A 20,238-nucleotide genomic window follows, 5' to 3' on the forward strand; every position below is an offset into this window, starting at 1 on the left:
CACAGCTGGCGGCTGGGCGGCCTCAGCTGGCTGCTGTGAATGACGGGCACAGCTGGCGGCTGGGCGGCCTCGGCTGGCTGCTGTGAATGACGGGCACAGCTGGCGGCTGGGCAGCCTCAGCTGGCGGCTGGGTGGCCTCGGCTGGCTGCTGTGAATGACGGGCACAGCTGGCGGCTGGGCGGCCTCGGCTGGCTGCTGTGAATGACGGGCACAGCTGGCGGCTGGGCGGCCTCGGCTGGCTGCTGTGAATGACGGGCACAGCTGGCGGCTGGGCGGCCTCGGCTGGCTGCTGTGAATGACGGGCACAGCTGGCGGCTGGGCGGCCTCGGCTGGCTGCTGTGAATGACGGGCACAGCTGGCGGCTGGGCGGCCTCGGCTGGCTGCTGTGAATGACGGGCACAGCTGGCGGCTGGGCGGCCTCGGCTGGCTGCTGTGAATGACGGGCACAGCTGGCGGCTGGGCGGCCTCGGCTGGCTGCTGTGAATGACGGGCACAGCTGGCGGCTGGGCGGCCTCGGCTGGCTGCTGTGAATGACGGGCACAGCTGGCAGCTGGGCGGCCTCAGCTGGCGGCTGGGTGGCCTCGGCTGGCTGCTGTGAATGACGGGCACAGCTGGCGGCTGGGCGGCCTCGGCTGCCTGCTGTGAATGACGAGCACAGCTGGCGGCTGGGCGGCCTCAGCTGGCGGCTGGGAGGCCTCGGCTGGCTGCTGTGAATGACGGGCACAGCTGGCGGCTGGGCGGCCTCGGCTGGCTGCTGTGAATGACGGGCACAGCTGGCGGCTGGGCAGCCTCGGCTGGCTGCTGTGAATGACGGGCACAGCTGGCGGCTGGGCGGCCTCGGCTGGCTGCTGTGAATGACGGGCACAGCTGGCGGCTGGGCGGCCTCAGCTGGCGGATGGGTGGCCTCGGCTGGCTGCTGTGAATGACGGGCACAGCTGTCGGCTGGGCGGCCTCGGCTGGCTGCTGTGAATGATGGGCACAGCTGGCGGCTGGGTGGCCTCAGCTGGCGGCTGGGTGGCCTCGGCTGGCTGCTGTGAATGACGGGCACAGCTGGCGACTGGGCGGCCTCGGCTGGCTGCTGTGAATGACGGGCACAGCTGGCGGCTGGGCAGCCTCAGCTGGCGGCTGGGCGGCCTCGGCTGGCTGCTGTGAATGACGGGCACAGCTGGCGGCTGGGCGGCCTCGGCTGGCTGCTGTGAATGACGGGCACAGCTGGCGGCTGGGTGGCCTCAGCTGGCGGCTGGGCGTCCTTCGCTGGCTGCTGTGAATGACGGGCACAGCTGGCGGCCGGGCGGCCTCGGCTGGCTGCTGTAAATGACGGGCACAGCTGGCGGCTGGGCGGCCTCGGCTGGCTGCTGTGAATGACGGGCACAGCTGGCGGCCGGGCGGCCTCGGCGGGCTGCTGTAAATGACGGGCACAGCTGGTGGCTGGGCGGCCTCGGCTGGCTGCTGTAAATGACGGGCACAGCTAGCGGCTGGGCGGCCTTGGCTGGCTGCTGTGAATTACGGGCACAGCTGGCGGCTGGGCAGCCTCGGCTGGCTGCTGTGAATGACGGGCACAGCTGGCGGCTGGGCGGCCTCGGCTGGCTGCTGTGAATGACGGGCACAGCTGGCGGCTGGGCGGCCTCAGCTGGCGGCTGGGTGGCCTCGGCTGGCTGCTGTGAATGACGGGCACAGCTGGCGGCTGGGCGGCCTCGGCTGCCTGCTGTGAATGACGAGCACAGCTGGCGGCTGGGCGGCCTCAGCTGGCAGCTGGGTGGCCTCGGCTGGCTGCTGTGAATGACGGGCACAGCTGGCGGCTGGGCGGCCTCGGCTGGCTGCTGTGAATGACGGGCACAGCTGGCGGCTGGGCAGCCTCGGCTGGCTGCTGTGAATGACGGGCACAGCTGGCGGCTGGGCGGCCTCGGCTGGCTGCTGTGAATGACGGGCACAGCTGGCGGCTGGGCGGCCTCAGCTGGCGGATGGGTGGCCTCGGCTGGCTGCTGTGAATGACGGGCACAGCTGTCGGCTGGGCGGCCTCGGCTGGCTGCTGTGAATGACGGGCACAGCTGGCGGCTGGGTGGCCTCAGCTGGCGGCTGGGTGGCCTCGGCTGGCTGCTGTGAATGACGGGCACAGCTGGCGGCTGGGCGGCCTCGGCTGGCTGCTGTGAATGACGGGCACAGCTGGCGGCTGGGCAGCCTCAGCTGGCGGCTGGGCGGCCTCGGCTGGCTGCTGTGAATGACGGGCACAGCTGGCGGCTGGGCGGCCTCGGCTGGCTGCTGTGAATGACGGGCACAGCTGGCGGCTGGGTGGCCTCAGCTGGCGGCTGGGCGTCCTTCGCTGGCTGCTGTGAATGACGGGCACAGCTGGCGGCCGGGCGGCCTCGGCTGGCTGCTGTAAATGACGGGCACAGCTGGCGGCTGGGCGATCTCGGCTGGCTGCTGTGAATGACGGGCACAGCTGGCGGCCGGGCGGCCTCGGCGGGCTGCTGTAAATGACGGGCACAGCTGGTGGCTGGGCGGCCTCGGCTCGCTGCTGTAAATGACGGGCACAGCTGGCGGCTGGGCGGCCTTGGCTGGCTGCTGTGAATTACGGGCACAGCTGGCGGCTGGGCAGCCTCGGCTGGCTGCTGTGAATGACGGGCACAGCTGGCGGCTGGGCGGCCTCGGCTGGCTGCTGTGAATGACGGGCAAAGCTGGCGGCTGGGCGGCCTCGGCTGGCTGCTGTGAATGACGGGCACAGCTGGCGGCTGGGCGGCCTCAGCTGGCGGCTGGGTGGCCTCGGCTGGCTGCTGTGAATGACGGGCACAGCTGGCGGCTGGGTGGCCTCGGCTGGCTGCTGTGAATGACGGGCACAGCTGGCGGCTGGGCGGCCTCAGCTGGCGGCTGGGTGGCCTCGGCTGGCTGCTGTGAATGACGGGCACAGCTGGCGGCTGGGCGGCCTCGGCTGGCTGCTGTGAATGACGGGCACAGCTGGCGGCTGGGCGGCCTCGGCTGGCTGCTGTGAATGACGGGCACAGCTGGCGGCTGGGCAGCCTCGGCTGGCTGCTGTGAATGACGGGCACAGCTGGCGGCTGGGCGGCCTCGGCTGGCTGCTGTGAATGACGGGCACAGCTGGCGGCTGGGCGGCCTCAGCTGGCGGCTGGGTGGCCTCGGCTGGCTGCTGTGAATGACGGGCACAGCTGGCGGCTGGGCGGCCTCGGCTGGCTGCTGTGAATGACGGGCACAGCTGGCGGCTTGGAAGCTTCAGCTGGCGGCTGGGCGGCCTCGGCTGGCTGCTGTGAATGACGGGCACAGCTGGCGGCCGGGCGGCCTCGGCTGGCTGCTGTAAATGACGGGCACAGTTGGCGGCTGGGCAGCCTCGGCTGGCTGCTGTGAATGACGGGCACAGCTGGCGGCCGGGCAGCCTCGGCTGGCTGCTGTAAATGACGGGCACAGCTGGCGGCCGGGCAGCCTCGGCTGGCTGCTGTAAATGACGGGCACAGCAGGCGGCTGGGCGGCCTCGGCTGGCTGCTGTGAATGACGGGCACAGCTGGCGGCTGGCAGCCTCGGCTGGCTGCTGTGAATGACGGGCACAGCTGGCGGCTGGGCGGCCTCGGCTGGCTGCTGTGAATGACGGGTACAGCTGGCGGCTGGGCGGCCTCAGCTGGCGGCTGGCTGGCCTCGGCTGGCTGCTGTGAATGACGGGCACAGCTGGCGGCTGGGTGGCCTCGGCTGGCTGCTGTGAATGACGGGCACAGCTGGCGGCTGGGCGGCCTCAGCTGGCGGCTGGGTGGCTTCGGCTGGCTGCTGTGAATGACTGGCACAGCTGGCGGCTGGGCGGCCTCGGCTGGCTGCTGTGAATGACGGCACAGCTGGCGGCTGGGCGGCCTCGGCTGGCTGCTGTGAATGACGGGCACAGCTGGCGGCTGGGCGGCCTCGGCTGGCTGCTGTGAATGACGGGCACAGCTGGCGGCTGGGCGGCCTCAGCTGGCTGCTGTGAATGACGGGCACAGCTGGCGGCTGGGCGGCCTCGGCTGGCTGCTGTGAATGACGGGCAAAGCTGGCGGCTGGGCGGCCACGGCTGGCTGCTGTGAATGACGGGCACAGCTGGCGGCTGGGCAGCCTCAGCTGGCGGCTGGGCGGCCTCGGCTGGCTGCTGTGAATGACGGGCACAGCTGGCGGCTGGGCGGCCTCAGCTGGCGGCTGGGTGGCCTCGGCTGGCTGCTGTGAATGACGGGCACAGCTGGCGGCTGGGCGGCGTCGGCTGGCTGCTGTGAATGACGGGCACAGCTGGCGGCTGGGCAGCCTCAGCTGGCGGCTGGGCGGCCTCGGCTGGCTGCTGTGAATGACGGGCACAGCTGGCGGCTGGGCGGCCTCGGCTGGCTGCTGTAAATGACGGGCACAGCTGGCGGCTGGGCGGCCTCGGCTGGCTGCTGTAAATGACGGGCACAGCTGGCGGCTGGGCTACCTCGGCTGGCTGCTGTGAATGACGGGCACACCTGGCGGCTTGGCGGCCTCGGCTGGCTGCTGTGAATGACGGGCACAGCTGGCGGCTGGGCGGCCTCAGCTGGCGGCTGGGTGGCCTCGGCTGGCTGCTGAGAATGACGGGCACAGCTGGCGGCTGGGTGGCCTCGGCTGGCTGCTGTGAATGACGGGCACAGCTGGCGGCTGGGCGGCCTCGGCTGGCTGCTGTAAATGACGGGCACAGCTGGCGGCTGGGCGGCCTCGGCTTGCTGCTGTAAATGACGGGCACAGCTGGCGGCTGGGCAGCCTCGGCTTGCTGCTGTGAATGACGGGCACAGCTGGCGGCTGGGCGGCCTCGGCTGGCTGCTGTGAATGACGGGCACAGCTGGCGGCTGGGCGGCCTCAGCTGGCTGCTGTAAATGACGGGCACAGCTGGCGGCTGGGCGGCCTTGGCTGGCAGCTGTGAATGACGGGCACAGCTGGCGGCTGGGCGGCCTCAGCTGGCTGCTGTAAATGACGGGCACAGCTGGTGGCTGGGCGGCCTCGGCTCGCTGCTGTAAATGACGGGCACAGCTGGCGGCTGGGCGGCCTTGGCTGGCTGCTGTGAATTACGGGCACAGCTGGCGGCTGGGCAGCCTCGGCTGGCTGCTGTGAATGACGGGCACAGCTGGCGGCTGGGCGGCCTCGGCTGGCTGCTGTGAATGACGGGCAAAGCTGGCGTCTGGGCGGCCTCGGCTGGCTGCTGTGAATGACGGGCACAGCTGGCGGCTGGGCGGCCTCAGCTGGCGGCTGGGTGGCCTCGGCTGGCTGCTGTGAATGACGGGCACAGCTGGCGGCTGGGTGGCCTCGGCTGGCTGCTGTGAATGACGGGCACAGCTGGCGGCTGGGCGGCCTCAGCTGGCGGCTGGGTGGCCTCGGCTGGCTGCTGTGAATGACGGGCACAGCTGGCGGCTGGGCGGCCTCGGCTGGCTGCTGTGAATGACGGGCACAGCTGGCGGCTGGGCGGCCTCGGCTGGCTGCTGTGAATGACGGGCACAGCTGGCGGCTGGGCAGCCTCGGCTGGCTGCTGTGAATGACGGGCACAGCTGGCGGCTGGGCGGCCTCGGCTGGCTGCTGTGAATGACGGGCACAGCTGGCGGCTGGGCGGCCTCAGCTGGCGGCTGGGTGGCCTCGGCTGGCTGCTGTGAATGACGGGCACAGCTGGCGGCTGGGCGGCCTCGGCTGGCTGCTGTGAATGACGGGCACAGCTGGCGGCTTGGCAGCCTCAGCTGGCGGCTGGGCGGCCTCGGCTGGCTGCTGTGAATGACGGGCACAGCTGGCGGCCGGGCGGCCTCGGCTGGCTGCTGTAAATGACGGGGACAGTTGGCGGCTGGGCAGCCTCGGCTGGCTGCTGTGAATGACGGGCACAGCTGGCGGCCGGGCAGCCTCGGCTGGCTGCTGTAAATGACGGGCACAGCTGGCGGCCGGGCAGCCTCGGCTGGCTGCTGTAAATGACGGGCACAGCAGGCGGCTGGGCGGCCTCGGCTGGCTGCTGTGAATGACGGGCACAGCTGGCGGCTGGCAGCCTCGGCTGGCTGCTGTGAATGACGGGCACAGCTGGCGGCTGGGCGGCCTCGGCTGGCTGCTGTGAATGACGGGTACAGCTGGCGGCTGGGCGGCCTCAGCTGGCGGCTGGGTGGCCTCGGCTGGCTGCTGTGAATGACGGGCACAGCTGGCGGCTGGGTGGCCTCGGCTGGCTGCTGTGAATGACGGGCACAGCTGGCGGCTGGGCGGCCTCAGCTGGCGGCTGGGTGGCTTCGGCTGGCTGCTGTGAATGACGGGCACAGCTGGCGGCTGGGCGGCCTCGGCTGGCTGCTGTAAATGACGGGCACAGCTGGCGGCTGGGCAGCCTCAGCTGGCGGCTGGGCGGCCTCGGCTGGCTGCTGTGAATGACGGGCACAGCTGGCGGCTGGGCGGCCTCGGCTGGCTGCTGTAAATGACGGGCACAGCTGGCGGCTGGGCGGCCTCGGCTGGCTGCTGTAAATGACGGGCACAGCTGGCGGCTGGGCTACCTCGGCTGGCTGCTGTGAATGACGGGCACACCTGGCGGCTTGGCGGCCTCGGCTGGCTGCTGTGAATGACGGGCACAGCTGGCGGCTGGGCGGCCTCAGCTGGCGGCTGGGTGGCCTCGGCTGGCTGCTGAGAATGACGGGCACAGCTGGCGGCTGGGTGGCCTCGGCTGGCTGCTGTGAATGACGGGCACAGCTGGCGGCTGGGCGGCCTCGGCTGGCTGCTGTAAATGACGGGCACAGCTGGCGGCTGGGCGGCCTCGGCTTGCTGCTGTAAATGACGGGCACAGCTGGCGGCTGGGCAGCCTCGGCTTGCTGCTGTGAATGACGGGCACAGCTGGCGGCTGGGCGGCCTCGGCTGGCTGCTGTGAATGACGGGCACAGCTGGCGGCTGGGCGGCCTCAGCTGGCTGCTGTAAATGACGGGCACAGCTGGCGGCTGGGCGGCCTTGGCTGGCAGCTGTGAATGACGGGCACAGCTGGCGGCTGGGCGGCCTCAGCTGGCTGCTGTAAATGACGGGCACAGCTGGTGGCTGGGCGGCCTCGGCTCGCTGCTGTAAATGACGGGCACAGCTGGCGGCTGGGCGGCCTTGGCTGGCTGCTGTGAATTACGGGCACAGCTGGCGGCTGGGCAGCCTCGGCTGGCTGCTGTGAATGACGGGCACAGCTGGCGGCTGGGCGGCCTCGGCTGGCTGCTGTGAATGACGGGCAAAGCTGGCGGCTGGGCGGCCTCGGCTGGCTGCTGTGAATGACGGGCACAGCTGGCGGCTGGGCGGCCTCAGCTGGCGGCTGGGTGGCCTCGGCTGGCTGCTGTGAATGACGGGCACAGCTGGCGGCTGGGTGGCCTCGGCTGGCTGCTGTGAATGACGGGCACAGCTGGCGGCTGGGCGGCCTCAGCTGGCGGCTGGGTGGCCTCGGCTGGCTGCTGTGAATGACGGGCACAGCTGGCGGCTGGGCGGCCTCGGCTGGCTGCTGTGAATGACGGGCACAGCTGGCGGCTGGGCGGCCTCGGCTGGCTGCTGTGAATGACGGGCACAGCTGGCGGCTGGGCAGCCTCGGCTGGCTGCTGTGAATGACGGGCACAGCTGGCGGCTGGGCGGCCTCGGCTGGCTGCTGTGAATGACGGGCACAGCTGGCGGCTGGGCGGCCTCAGCTGGCGGCTGGGTGGCCTCGGCTGGCTGCTGTGAATGACGGGCACAGCTGGCGGCTGGGCGGCCTCGGCTGGCTGCTGTGAATGACGGGCACAGCTGGCGGCTTGGCAGCCTCAGCTGGCGGCTGGGCGGCCTCGGCTGGCTGCTGTGAATGACGGGCACAGCTGGCGGCCGGGCGGCCTCGGCTGGCTGCTGTAAATGACGGGCACAGTTGGCGGCTGGGCAGCCTCGGCTGGCTGCTGTGAATGACGGGCACAGCTGGCGGCCGGGCAGCCTCGGCTGGCTGCTGTAAATGACGGGCACAGCTGGCGGCCGGGCAGCCTCGGCTGGCTGCTGTAAATGACGGGCACAGCAGGCGGCTGGGCGGCCTCGGCTGGCTGCTGTGAATGACGGGCACAGCTGGCGGCTGGCAGCCTCGGCTGGCTGGTGTGAATGACGGGCACAGCTGGCGGCTGGGCGGCCTCGGCTGGCTGCTGTGAATGACGGGTACAGCTGGCGGCTGGGCGGCCTCAGCTGGCGGCTGGGTGGCCTCGGCTGGCTGCTGTGAATGACGGGCACAGCTGGCGGCTGGGTGGCCTCGGCTGGCTGCTGTGAATGACGGGCACAGCTGGCGGCTGGGCGGCCTCAGCTGGCGGCTGGGTGGCTTCGGCTGGCTGCTGTGAATGACTGGCACAGCTGGCGGCTGGGCGGCCTCGGCTGGCTGCTGTGAATGACGGCACAGCTGGCGGCTGGGCGGCCTCGGCTGGCTGCTGTGAATGACGGGCACAGCTGGCGGCTGGGCGGCCTCGGCTGGCTGCTGTGAATGACGGGCACAGCTGGCGGCTGGGCGGCCTCAGCTGGCTGCTGTGAATGACGGGCACAGCTGGCGGCTGGGCGGCCTCGGCTGGCTGCTGTGAATGACGGGCAAAGCTGGCGGCTGGGCGGCCACGGCTGGCTGCTGTGAATGACGGGCACAGCTGGCGGCTGGGCAGCCTCAGCTGGCGGCTGGGCGGCCTCGGCTGGCTGCTGTGAATGACGGGCACAGCTGGCGGCTGGGCGGCCTCAGCTGGCGGCTGGGTGGCCTCGGCTGGCTGCTGTGAATGACGGGCACAGCTGGCGGCTGGGCGGCCTCGGCTGGCTGCTGTGAATGACGGGCACAGCTGGCGGCTGGGCAGCCTCAGCTGGCGGCTGGGCAGCCTCGGCTGGCTGCTGTGAATGACGGGCACAGCTGGCGGCTGGGCGGCCTCGGCTGGCTGCTGTAAATGACGGGCACAGCTGGCGGCTGGGCGGCCTCGGCTGGCTGCTGTAAATGACGGGCACAGCTGGCGGCTGGGCTACCTCGGCTGGCTGCTGTGAATGACGGGCACACCTGGCGGCTTGGCGGCCTCGGCTGGCTGCTGTGAATGACGGGCACAGCTGGCGGCTGGGCGGCCTCAGCTGGCGGCTGGGTGGCCTCGGCTGGCTGCTGAGAATGACGGGCACAGCTGGCGGCTGGGTGGCCTCGGCTGGCTGCTGTGAATGACGGGCACAGCTGGCGGCTGGGCGGCCTCAGCTGGCTGCTGTAAATGACGGGCACAGCTGGCGGCTGGGCAGCCTCGGCTTGCTGCTGTAAATGACGGGCACAGCTGGCGGCTGGGCAGCCTCGGCTGGCTGCTGTGAATGACGGGCACAGCTGGCGGCTGGGCGGCCTCGGCTGGCTGCTGTGAATGACGGGCACAGCTGGCGGCTGGGCGGCCTCAGCTGGCTGCTGTAAATGACGGGCACAGCTGGCGGCTGGGCGGCCTTGGCTGGCAGCTGTGAATGACGGGCACAGCTGGCGGCTGGGTGGCCTCAGCTGGCGGCTGGGCGTCCTTCGCTGGCTGCTGTGAATGACGGGCACAGCTGGCGGCCGGGCGGCCTCGGCTGGCTGCTGTAAATGACGGGCACAGCTGGCGGCTGGGCGGCCTCGGCTGGCTGCTGTGAATGACGGGCACAGCTGGCGGCCGGGCGGCCTCGGCGGGCTGCTGTAAATGACGGGCACAGCTGGTGGCTGGGCGGCCTCGGCTGGCTGCTGTAAATGACGGGCACAGCTGGCGGCTGGGCGGCCTTGGCTGGCTGCTGTGAATTACGGGCACAGCTGGCGGCTGGGCAGCCTCGGCTGGCTGCTGTGAATGACGGGCACAGCTGGCGGCTGGGCGGCCTCGGCTGGCTGCTGTGAATGACGGGCACAGCTGGCGGCTGGGCGGCCTCAGCTGGCGGCTGGGTGGCCTCGGCTGGCTGCTGTGAATGACGGGCACAGCTGGCGGCTGGGCGGCCTCGGCTGCCTGCTGTGAATGACGAGCACAGCTGGCGGCTGGGCGGCCTCAGCTGGCGGCTGGGTGGCCTCGGCTGGCTGCTGTGAATGACGGGCACAGCTGGCGGCTGGGCGGCCTCGGCTGGCTGCTGTGAATGACGGGCACAGCTGGCGGCTGGGCAGCCTCGGCTGGCTGCTGTGAATGACGGGCACAGCTGGCGGCTGGGCGGCCTCGGCTGGCTGCTGTGAATGACGGGCACAGCTGGCGGCTGGGCGGCCTCAGCTGGCGGATGGGTGGCCTCGGCTGGCTGCTGTGAATGACGGGCACAGCTGTCGGCTGGGCGGCCTCGGCTGGCTGCTGTGAATGACGGGCACAGCTGGCGGCTGGGTGGCCTCAGCTGGCGGCTGGGTGGCCTCGGCTGGCTGCTGTGAATGACGGGCACAGCTGGCGGCTGGGCGGCCTCGGCTGGCTGCTGTGAATGACGGGCACAGCTGGCGGCTGGGCAGCCTCAGCTGGCGGCTGGGCGGCCTCGGCTGGCTGCTGTGAATGACGGGCACAGCTGGCGGCTGGGCGGCCTCGGCTGGCTGCTGTGAATGACGGGCACAGCTGGCGGCTGGGTGGCCTCAGCTGGCGGCTGGGCGTCCTTCGCTGGCTGCTGTGAATGACGGGCACAGCTGGCGGCCGGGCGGCCTCGGCTGGCTGCTGTAAATGACGGGCACAGCTGGCGGCTGGGCGGCCTCGGCTGGCTGCTGTGAATGACGGGCACAGCTGGCGGCCGGGCGGCCTCGGCGGGCTGCTGTAAATGACGGGCACAGCTGGTGGCTGGGCGGCCTCGGCTCGCTGCTGTAAATGACGGGCACAGCTGGCGGCTGGGCGGCCTTGGCTGGCTGCTGTGAATTACGGGCACAGCTGGCGGCTGGGCAGCCTCGGCTGGCTGCTGTGAATGACGGGCACAGCTGGCGGCTGGGCGGCCTCGGCTGGCTGCTGTGAATGACGGGCACAGCTGGCGGCTGGGCGGCCTCAGCTGGCGGCTGGGTGGCCTCGGCTGGCTGCTGTGAATGACGGGCACAGCTGGCGGCTGGGTGGCCTCGGCTGGCTGCTGTGAATGACGGGCACAGCTGGCGGCTGGGCGGCCTCAGCTGGCGGCTGGGTGGCCTCGGCTGGCTGCTGTGAATGACGGGCACAGCTGGCGGCTGGGCGGCCTCGGCTGGCTGCTGTGAATGACGGGCACAGCTGGCGGCTGGGCGGCCTCGGCTGGCTGCTGTGAATGACGGGCACAGCTGGCGGCTGGGCAGCCTCGGCTGGCTGCTGTGAATGACGGGCACAGCTGGCGGCTGGGCGGCCTCGGCTGGCTGCTGTGAATGACGGGCACAGCTGGCGGCTGGGCGGCCTCAGCTGGCGGCTGGGTGGCCTCGGCTGGCTGCTGTGAATGACGGGCACAGCTGGCGGCTGGGCGGCCTCGGCTGGCTGCTGTGAATGACGGGCACAGCTGGCGGCTTGGCAGCCTCAGCTGGCGGCTGGGCGGCCTCGGCTGGCTGCTGTGAATGACGGGCACAGCTGGCGGCCGGGCGGCCTCGGCTGGCTGCTGTAAATGACGGGCACAGTTGGCGGCTGGGCAGCCTCGGCTGGCTGCTGTGAATGACGGGCACAGCTGGCGGCCGGGCAGCCTCGGCTGGCTGCTGTAAATGACGGGCACAGCTGGCGGCCGGGCAGCCTCGGCTGGCTGCTGTAAATGACGGGCACAGCAGGCGGCTGGGCGGCCTCGGCTGGCTGCTGTGAATGACGGGCACAGCTGGCGGCTGGCAGCCTCGGCTGGCTGCTGTGAATGACGGGCACAGCTGGCGGCTGGGCGGCCTCGGCTGGCTGCTGTGAATGACGGGTACAGCTGGCGGCTGGGCGGCCTCAGCTGGCGGCTGGGTGGCCTCGGCTGGCTGCTGTGAATGACGGGCACAGCTGGCGGCTGGGTGGCCTCGGCTGGCTGCTGTGAATGACGGGCACAGCTGGCGGCTGGGCGGCCTCAGCTGGCGGCTGGGTGGCTTCGGCTGGCTGCTGTGAATGACTGGCACAGCTGGCGGCTGGGCGGCCTCGGCTGGCTGCTGTGAATGACGGCACAGCTGGCGGCTGGGCGGCCTCGGCTGGCTGCTGTGAATGACGGGCACAGCTGGCGGCTGGGCGGCCTCGGCTGGCTGCTGTGAATGACGGGCACAGCTGGCGGCTGGGCGGCCTCAGCTGGCTGCTGTGAATGACGGGCACAGCTGGCGGCTGGGCGGCCTCGGCTGGCTGCTGTGAATGACGGGCAAAGCTGGCGGCTGGGCGGCCACGGCTGGCTGCTGTGAATGACGCGCACAGCTGGCGGCTGGGCAGCCTCAGCTGGCGGCTGGGCGGCCTCGGCTGGCTGCTGTGAATGACGGGCACAGCTGGCGGCTGGGCGGCCTCAGCTGGCGGCTGGGTGGCCTCGGCTGGCTGCTGTGAATGACGGGCACAGCTGGCGGCTGGGCGGCCTCGGCTGGCTGCTGTGAATGACGGGCACAGCTGGCGGCTGGGCAGCCTCAGCTGGCGGCTGGGCGGCCTCGGCTGGCTGCTGTGAATGACGGGCACAGCTGGCGGCTGGGCGGCCTCGGCTGGCTGCTGTAAATGACGGGCACAGCTGGCGGCTGGGCGGCCTCGGCTGGCTGCTGTAAATGACGGGCACAGCTGGCGGCTGGGCTACCTCGGCTGGCTGCTGTGAATGACGGGCACACCTGGCGGCTTGGCGGCCTCGGCTGGCTGCTGTGAATGACGGGCACAGCTGGCGGCTGGGCGGCCTCAGCTGGCGGCTGGGTGGCCTCGGCTGGCTGCTGAGAATGACGGGCACAGCTGGCGGCTGGGTGGCCTCGGCTGGCTGCTGTGAATGACGGGCACAGCTGGCGGCTGGGCGGCCTCGGCTGGCTGCTGTAAATGACGGGCACAGCTGGCGGCTGGGCGGCCTCGGCTTGCTGCTGTAAATGACGGGCACAGCTGGCGGCTGGGCAGCCTCGGCTTGCTGCTGTGAATGACGGGCACAGCTGGCGGCTGGGCGGCCTCGGCTGGCTGCTGTGAATGACGGGCACAGCTGGCGGCTGGGCGGCCTCAGCTGGCTGCTGTAAATGACGGGCACAGCTGGCGGCTGGGCGGCCTTGGCTGGCAGCTGTGAATGACGGGCACAGCTGGCGGCTGTGCGGCCTCGGCTGGCTGCTGTGAATGACGGGCACAGCTGGCGGCTGGGCGGCCTCGGCTGGCTGCTGTGAATGACGGGCACAGCTGGCGGCTGGGCGGCCTCGGCTAGCTGCTGTGAATGACGGGCACAGCTGGCGGCTGGGCGGCCTCGGCTGGCTGCTGTGAATGACGGGCACAGCTGGCGGCTGGGCGGCCTCGGCTGGCTGCTGTGAATGACGGGCACAGCTGGCGGCTGGGCGGCCTCGGCTGGCTGCTGTGAATGACGGGCACAGCTGGCGGCTGGGCGGCCTCGGCTGGCTGCTGTGAATGACGGGCACAGCTGGCAGCTGGGCGGCCTCAGCTGGCGGCTGCGTGGCCTCAGCTGGCTGCTGTGAAAGACGGGCACAGCTGGCGGCTGGGCGGCCTCGGCTGGCTGCTGTGAATGACGAGCACAGCTGGCGGCTGGGCGGCCTCAGCTGGCGGCTGGGTGGCCTCGGCTGGCTGCTGTGAATGACGGGCACAGCTGGCGGCTGGGCGGCCTCGGCTGGCTGCTGTGAATGACGGGCACAGCTGGCGGCTGGGCGGCCTCGGCTGGCTGCTGTGAATGACGGGCACAGCTGGCGGCTGGGCGGCCTCGGCTGGCTGCTGTGAATGACGGGCACAGCTGGCGGCTGGGCGGCCTCGGCTGGCTGCTGTGAATAACGGGCACAGCTGGCGGCTGGGCGGCCTCAGCTGGCGGATGGGTGGCCTCGGCTGGCTGCTGTGAATGACGGGCACAGCTGGCGGCTGGGCGGCCTCGGCTGGCTGCTCTGAATGACGGGCACAGCTGCCGGCTGGGCGGCCTCAGCTGGCGGCTGGGTGGCCTCGGCTGGCTGCTGTGAATGACGGGCACAGCTGGCGGCTGGGCGGCCTCGGCTGGCTGCTGTGAATGACGGGCACAGCTGGCGGCTGGGCAGCCTCAGCTGGCGGCTGGGCGGCCTCGGCTGGCTGCTGTGAATGACAGGCACAGCTGGCGGCTGGGCGGCCTCGGCTGGCTGCTGTGAATGACGGGCACAGCTGGCGGCTGGGTGGCCTCAGCTGGCGGCTGGGCGTCCTTGGCTGGCTGCTGTGAATGACGGGCACAGCTGGCGGCCGGGCGGCCTCGGCTGGCTGCTGTAAATGACGGGCACAGCTGGCGGCTGTGCGGCCTCGGCTGGCTGCTGTGAATGACGGGCACAGCTGGCGGCCGGGCGGCCTCGGCGGGCTGCTGTGAATGACGGGCACAGCTGGCGGCTGGGCGGCCTCGGCTGGCTGCTGTGAATGACGGGCACAGCTGGCGGCTGGGCGGCCTCAGCTGGCGGCTGGGTGGCCTCGGCTGGCTGCTGTGAATAACGGGCACAGCTGGCGGCTGGGCGGCCTCGGCTGGCTGCTGTGAATGACGGGCACAGCTGGCGGCTGGGCGGCCTCAGCTGGCGGCTGGGTGGCCTCGGCTGGCTGCTGTGAATGACGGGCACAGCTGGCGGCTGGGCGGCCTCGGCTGGCTGCTGTGAATGACGGGCACAGCTGGCGGCTGGGCGGCCTCGGCTGGCTGCTGTGAATGACGGGCACAGCTGGCGGCTGGGCAGCCTCGGCTGGCTGCTGTGAATGACGGGCACAGCTGGCGGCTGGGCGGCCTCGGCTGGCTGCTGTGAATGACGGGCACAGCTGGCGGCTGGGCGGCCTCAGCTGGCGGCTGGGTGGCCTCGGCTGGCTGCTGTGAATGACGGGCACAGCTGGCGGCTGGGCGGCCTCGGCTGGCTGCTGTGAATGACGGGCACAGCTGGCGGCTGGGCAGCCTCAGCTGGCGGCTGGGCGGCCTCGGCTGGCTGCTGTGAATGACGGGCATAGCTGGCGGCCGGGCGGCCTCGGCTGGCTGCTGTAAATGACGGGCACAGCTGGCGGCTGGGCGGCCTCGGCTGGCTGCTGTGAATGACGGGCACAGCTGGCGGCCGGGCAGCCTCGGCTGGCTGCTGTAAATGACGGGCACAGCTGGCGGCTGGGCGGCCTCGGTTGGCTGCTGTAAATGACGGGCACAGCTGGCGGCTGGGCGGCCTCGGCTGGCTGCTGTGAATGACGGGCACAGCTGGCGGCTGGCAGCCTCGGCTGGCTGCTGTGAATGACGGGCACAGCTGGCGGCTGGGCGGCCTCGGCTGGCTGCTGTGAATGACGGGCACAGCTGGCGGCTGGGCGGCCTCAGCTGGCGGCTGGGTGGCCTCGGCTGGCTGCTGTGAATGACGGGCACAGCTGGCGGCTGGGCGGCCTCGGCTGGCTGCTGTGAATGACGGTCACAGCTGGCGGCTGGGCGGCCTCAGCTGGCAGCTGGGTGGCCTCGGCTGGCTGCTGTGAATGACTGGCACAGCTGGCGGCTGGGCGGCCTCAGCTGGCGGCTGGGCGTCCTTGGCTGGCTGCTGTGAATGACGGGCACAGCTGGCGGCTGGGCGGCCTCGGCTGGCTGCTGTGAATGACGGGCACAGCTGGCGGCTGGGCGGCCTCAGCTGGCGACTGGGTGGCCTCGGCTGGCTGCTGTGAATGATGGGCACAGCTGGCGGCTGGGCGGCCTCGGCTGGCTGCTGTGAATGACGGGCACAGCTGGCGGCTGGGCGGCCTCAGCTGGCGGCTGGGTTGCCTCGGCTGGCTGCTGTGAATGACGGGCACAGTTGGCGGCTGGGCGGCCTCGGCTGGCTGCTGTGAATGACGGGCACAGCTGGCGGCTGGGCAGCCTCAGCTGGCGGCTGGGCGGCCTCGGCTGGCTGCTGTGAATGACGGGCACAGCTGAGGGCTGGGCGGCCTTGGCTGGCTGCTGTGAATGACGGGCACAGCTGGCGGCTGGGCGGCCTCAGCTGGCGGCTGGGCGTCCTTGGCTGGCTGCTGTGAATGACGGGCACAGCTGGTGGCCGGGCGGCCTCGGCTGGCTGCTGTAAATGACGGGCACAGCTGGCGGCTGGGCGGCCTCGGCTGGCTGCTGTGAATGACGGGCACAGCTGGCGGCCGGGCGGCCTCGGCTGGCTGCTGTAAATGACGGGCACAGCTGGCGGCTGGGCGGCCTCGGCTGGCTGCTGTAAATGACGGGCACAGCTGGTGGCTGGGCGGCCTCGGCTGGCTGCTGTGAATGACGGGCACAGCTGGCGGCTGGGCAGCCTCGGCTGGCTTCCTCTTCGGCAGGCTCGTCGTTGGCGCGCGGGCTCCAGCCCGCCAGAATTCCCGCCTAACTTGTCGCCTGATCAGTCGCGTTGTCCGCGTTTTTGCGTGGCAGCTGAGCCACTCTTTTATTTCTCGGGCAGCTGCACCACACGTGTTCCATGGAACTGCAAATGGAGCACGATGGTGGGTGCCCGCTATACTGGACGACTTCTCCGTATCCCCCTATGACAATGAATGATGGCACGTGTTTCCTTAGGACCACCCTGACGGATCTAAGAACTTGTATGTGTGCCCGGCACGCCAGAAGTCTCTCGCTACAGAGAGAACTTCTCCATACAACTTGAGGCAGCGTGCTGCTTCCTTGTTCGGCACCTCAAAGGGGAGGTTGTACACTTTAGTATTTCTGATGCCGTGTCCGGCGTACGTGATTTTCACCTTGCTCACGCGACCGTCCCTGTGTTTGAACTTTCTAATACTCCCGCTTACATTCACGACAGTCTCACATCTCACGTCCGTTTTCAATTTCAGAAAGAGGCTGAACAGCGTGAAAACCGGCTGCAACCCCTCTATTTCGTCTTCCTGTATTTTTAGTTCGTGGGCAAGTGCTCTACCAACTGAGCTACCCAAGCACGACTGACGCCCCGTCCTCACTGCTTTACTTCTGCCTGTATCTCGTCTCCTACCTAGGTGATAGTTATTTAATTCAGACTCTCTATCACCTATTCAGGATAAGGCAACCAACTTTCACCTCATCAAGTGGAATTTTATTCAAGACTCGCAGTGAACAATGACTTTTTCCTTATTTAGAAGAACTTTTTGTACTGTTAATTAGTTCTCACTCTTTAAATTGTGTTTCTAATGCTTTTACATAAGCAAAAAGTTGCCATGCCTGCTGTTGTCAAAGAAAACGTTAGAAACAGTCAAAATCTAAATGCAGCAGCCCATTACAAACAGTATTTTAAGGTGCTTAAAAATGTTATTAGGAAGGCAAAAAGTATGTGGTATGCAGATAGAATAGCTAAGTCTCAGGATAAAATTAAAACCATATGGTCAGTCGTAAAGGAAGTTGCTGGTCTGCAGAGACAGGTCGAGGATATAGAATCAGTGCGTAGTGGGAATGTCCGTGTTACTGATAAGTCGCATATATGTACAGTATTTAATAATCACTTTCTGAATATAGCAAGTGAACTAAATAGAAACCTAGTCCCAACAGGGAATCATATAGCGCTCTTAGAAAAAAGTGTTCCGAGACTGTTACCTGAAATGCTCCTCCATGATACTGACAAGAGGGAGATTGAGTTAATAATTAAATCACTAAAGACCAAGAACTCTCATGGATATGACGGGGTATCTAGCAGAATACTGAAGTATTGTTCTACGTATGTTAGCCCAGTTCTCAGCCATATCTGTAACTTTTCCTTCAGGAGTGGTCGGTTTCCTGACCGATTAAAGTACTTGGTAGTGAAGCCACTTTATAAAAAGGGAGACATTGATAATGTTGACAATTTTAGACCTATTTCTATGCCGCCGGTGTTTGCTAAAGTTATCGAGAAGGTTGTATATACAAGGTTACTGGAGCATTTAAATTCACATAATTTGCTGTCAAATGTTCAGTTTGGTTTTAGAAATGGTTTAACAACTGAAAATGCTATATTCTCTTTTCTCTGTGAGGTTTTGGACGGATTAAATAAAAGGTTGCGAACGCTAGGTGTTTTCTTTGATTTAACGAAGGCTTTTGACTGTGTTGACCACAAAATATTACTGCAGAAGTTGGACCATTATGGAGTAAGGGGAGTAGCTTACAATTGGTTCGCCTCTTACTTTAAGAACAGAAAGCAGACGGTAATTCTCCGCAATATTGAGAGTGGTAGTGATGTTCAGTCCCAATGGGGCACTGTTAAGTGGGGCGTTCCCCAAGGGTCGGTGCTGGGGCCACTGCTGTTTCTTATTTATATAAATGATATGCCTTCTAGTATTACAGGTCGTACAAAAATATTTCTGTTTGCTGATGACACCAGCTTGATAGTGAAGGATCTTGTGTGTAATATTGAAACAGTAACAAATAATGTAGTTCATGAAATAAGTTCGTGGCTTGTGGAAAATAATTTGATGCTAAATCACAGTAAGACTCAGTTTTTACAGTTTCTAACTCACAATTCAACAAGAACCAATATTTTGATCAGACAGAATAGGCATATTATAAGCGAGACGGAACAGTTCAAGTTCCTAGGCGTTCGGATAGATAGTAAGCTGTTGTGGAAAGCCCATGTCCAGGATCTTGTTCAGAAGCTAAAAGCTGCTTTATTTACCATTAGAACAGTATCTGCAATAAGTGACACTTCAACACGAAAAGTAGTCTACTTCGCATATTTTCATACACTTATGTCATATGGTATTATTTTTTGGGGTAATTCTTCTGATTCCAAAAAGGTATTTTTGGCTCAAAAACGGGCTGTTCGAGCTATATGTGGTGTAAGTTCGAGAACCTCTTGTCGACCCCTATTCAAAAATCTGGGAATTCTGACATTGCCCTCGCAGTATATATTTTCTTTAATGTCGTTTGTTGTTAGCAATATTAGCCTATTCCCAAGAATTAGCAGCTTTCACTCAGTTAATACTAGGCAGAAATCAAATCTGCATGTAGAATGCACTTCCTTGACTCTTGTGCAGAAAGGAGTGCAGTATTCTGCTGCATCCATTTTCAATAAGCTACCACAAGAGCTCAAAAATCTTAGCAGTAGCCCTAACTCTTTTAAGTCTAAACTGAAGAGTTTCCTCATGGCTCACTCCTTCTATTCTGTCGAGGAGCTCCTGGAAGAGCTAAAAAATTAAGCAAATTCCAGTGTTACATTGTTGATTTTCTTCATTTAAACTTACGACTTGTCACCTGAATATGTTTTTTTATATTTCATTTTATCTGTTACTAATATCGTGTTATAATTTCATGTATTGACTCGTTCCATGACCATGGAGACTTCTGCTTAATTTGGTCCCACGGAACAATAAATAAATAAATAAATAAAACTGACTGGTAGTTCATGTACTAAATACTGTTCATTTTAGCATTCAACTGTCTATATTTTAATTGTTGAGTAGCCTACTCCTATTTAGGGCTACTAGACGGCACTCTTGGTGCAATGTTCACCTGCCCGCACTTGCTAACGCGGGCGTCTCAGTCTGTCGCTACCTGAGGCTTAGATGTGAGCAGCCCATAATCGATCGCCTTTCATGTATTATTTTTAAAACTTTTGTGACTAAGCCTTTCTGGCTTGATATTTATCTTATACGTGAGATGTAAAGAAAGTACTGTTTCTTTCTTGTTCTGTTAGTCAATAGCCGTCCGCAGTGGTCTAGCGGTTCTTGGCACTTCAATCCGGAGCCACGCGACTGCTATGGTCGCAAGTTCGAATCCTGCCTCGGACATGGATGTGCGTGATGTCCTTAGGTTAGTTAGGTTTAAGTAGTTCTAAGTTCTAGGGAACTGATGACCTCAGCAGTTAAGTCCCATAGTGCTCAGAGCCATTTGAACCATTTGAACGAGTATGGGTTGTTCACTGTAGAGAAAATATAGTCGAGTAGAACGTTGGGAAATTCTCGAACCAAAATTTATCCTGCCGTAGTTGTTGGTACAGTAAACATGAGCGAATCGGCAGTAACTGATTGTGACAGCAGTAAATGGAAGTAGGCGCTTCAGTAGATGCGCATTGCTTTACACTCTATCTTACTTACCAGCGCGCCCGGCGCATCACGCTCGGCTCGGACACTGTGCCCGGTCAGCACTGTCGGATGGGTGGTGCGCAAGGCAGATTCGCGCATCGGAAGCCGTACAGATAGACATACTATTGAATTTTGTGCTTGCTCTTATGAGCTCATGTTCCATGTGAAATGAAATCAATTAAAAACTAAATCGTGGCAATATTATGATTCAGTGAGTTGGGGGACCTACTAAATGCCTATATGTGAATGACCAAGCATGGATTTCAACACCACTAAAAGTCGAGGCAAGTTTAGGATCTTAGCAACTGCACCA

At 65.5% G+C, this 20,238-nt stretch overlaps 1 protein-coding gene across 1 annotated transcript in view; it reads right to left on the reverse strand.

Moving 5' to 3' along the window:
* Positions 1-20,024, reverse strand: part of LOC126459460 (mucin-19-like) — a 31,549-nt gene extending 11,525 nt beyond the window's left edge. The window contains exons 1-23 of the mRNA XM_050095865.1: positions 19,938-20,024; positions 15,801-16,430; positions 15,456-15,752; positions 14,503-15,339; positions 13,902-14,342; positions 12,617-13,741; positions 12,129-12,503; positions 11,276-12,064; positions 10,508-11,230; positions 9,480-10,347; positions 8,972-9,396; positions 8,484-8,858; positions 7,631-8,419; positions 7,085-7,585; positions 6,328-7,026; positions 5,584-6,279; positions 5,038-5,538; positions 4,461-4,979; positions 3,973-4,347; positions 3,120-3,908; positions 2,193-3,074; positions 1,239-2,144; positions 32-1,078 (exon numbers count right to left, since the gene is read on the reverse strand). Coding sequence (XP_049951822.1) covers positions 32-1,078; positions 1,239-2,144; positions 2,193-3,074; positions 3,120-3,908; positions 3,973-4,347; positions 4,461-4,979; positions 5,038-5,538; positions 5,584-6,279; positions 6,328-7,026; positions 7,085-7,585; positions 7,631-8,419; positions 8,484-8,858; positions 8,972-9,396; positions 9,480-10,347; positions 10,508-11,230; positions 11,276-12,064; positions 12,129-12,503; positions 12,617-13,741; positions 13,902-14,342; positions 14,503-15,339; positions 15,456-15,752; positions 15,801-16,430; positions 19,938-20,024 — 14,676 coding nt within the window. The remainder of the gene's footprint in view (positions 1-31; positions 1,079-1,238; positions 2,145-2,192; positions 3,075-3,119; positions 3,909-3,972; positions 4,348-4,460; positions 4,980-5,037; positions 5,539-5,583; positions 6,280-6,327; positions 7,027-7,084; positions 7,586-7,630; positions 8,420-8,483; positions 8,859-8,971; positions 9,397-9,479; positions 10,348-10,507; positions 11,231-11,275; positions 12,065-12,128; positions 12,504-12,616; positions 13,742-13,901; positions 14,343-14,502; positions 15,340-15,455; positions 15,753-15,800; positions 16,431-19,937) is intronic.
* Positions 20,025-20,238: the final 214 nt, after the last annotated feature.

The sequence above is a fragment of the Schistocerca serialis genome, chromosome 1 (genome assembly GCF_023864345.2).
Source record: "Schistocerca serialis cubense isolate TAMUIC-IGC-003099 chromosome 1, iqSchSeri2.2, whole genome shotgun sequence".
Taxonomy (NCBI): Eukaryota; Metazoa; Arthropoda; class Insecta; order Orthoptera; family Acrididae; genus Schistocerca; species Schistocerca serialis.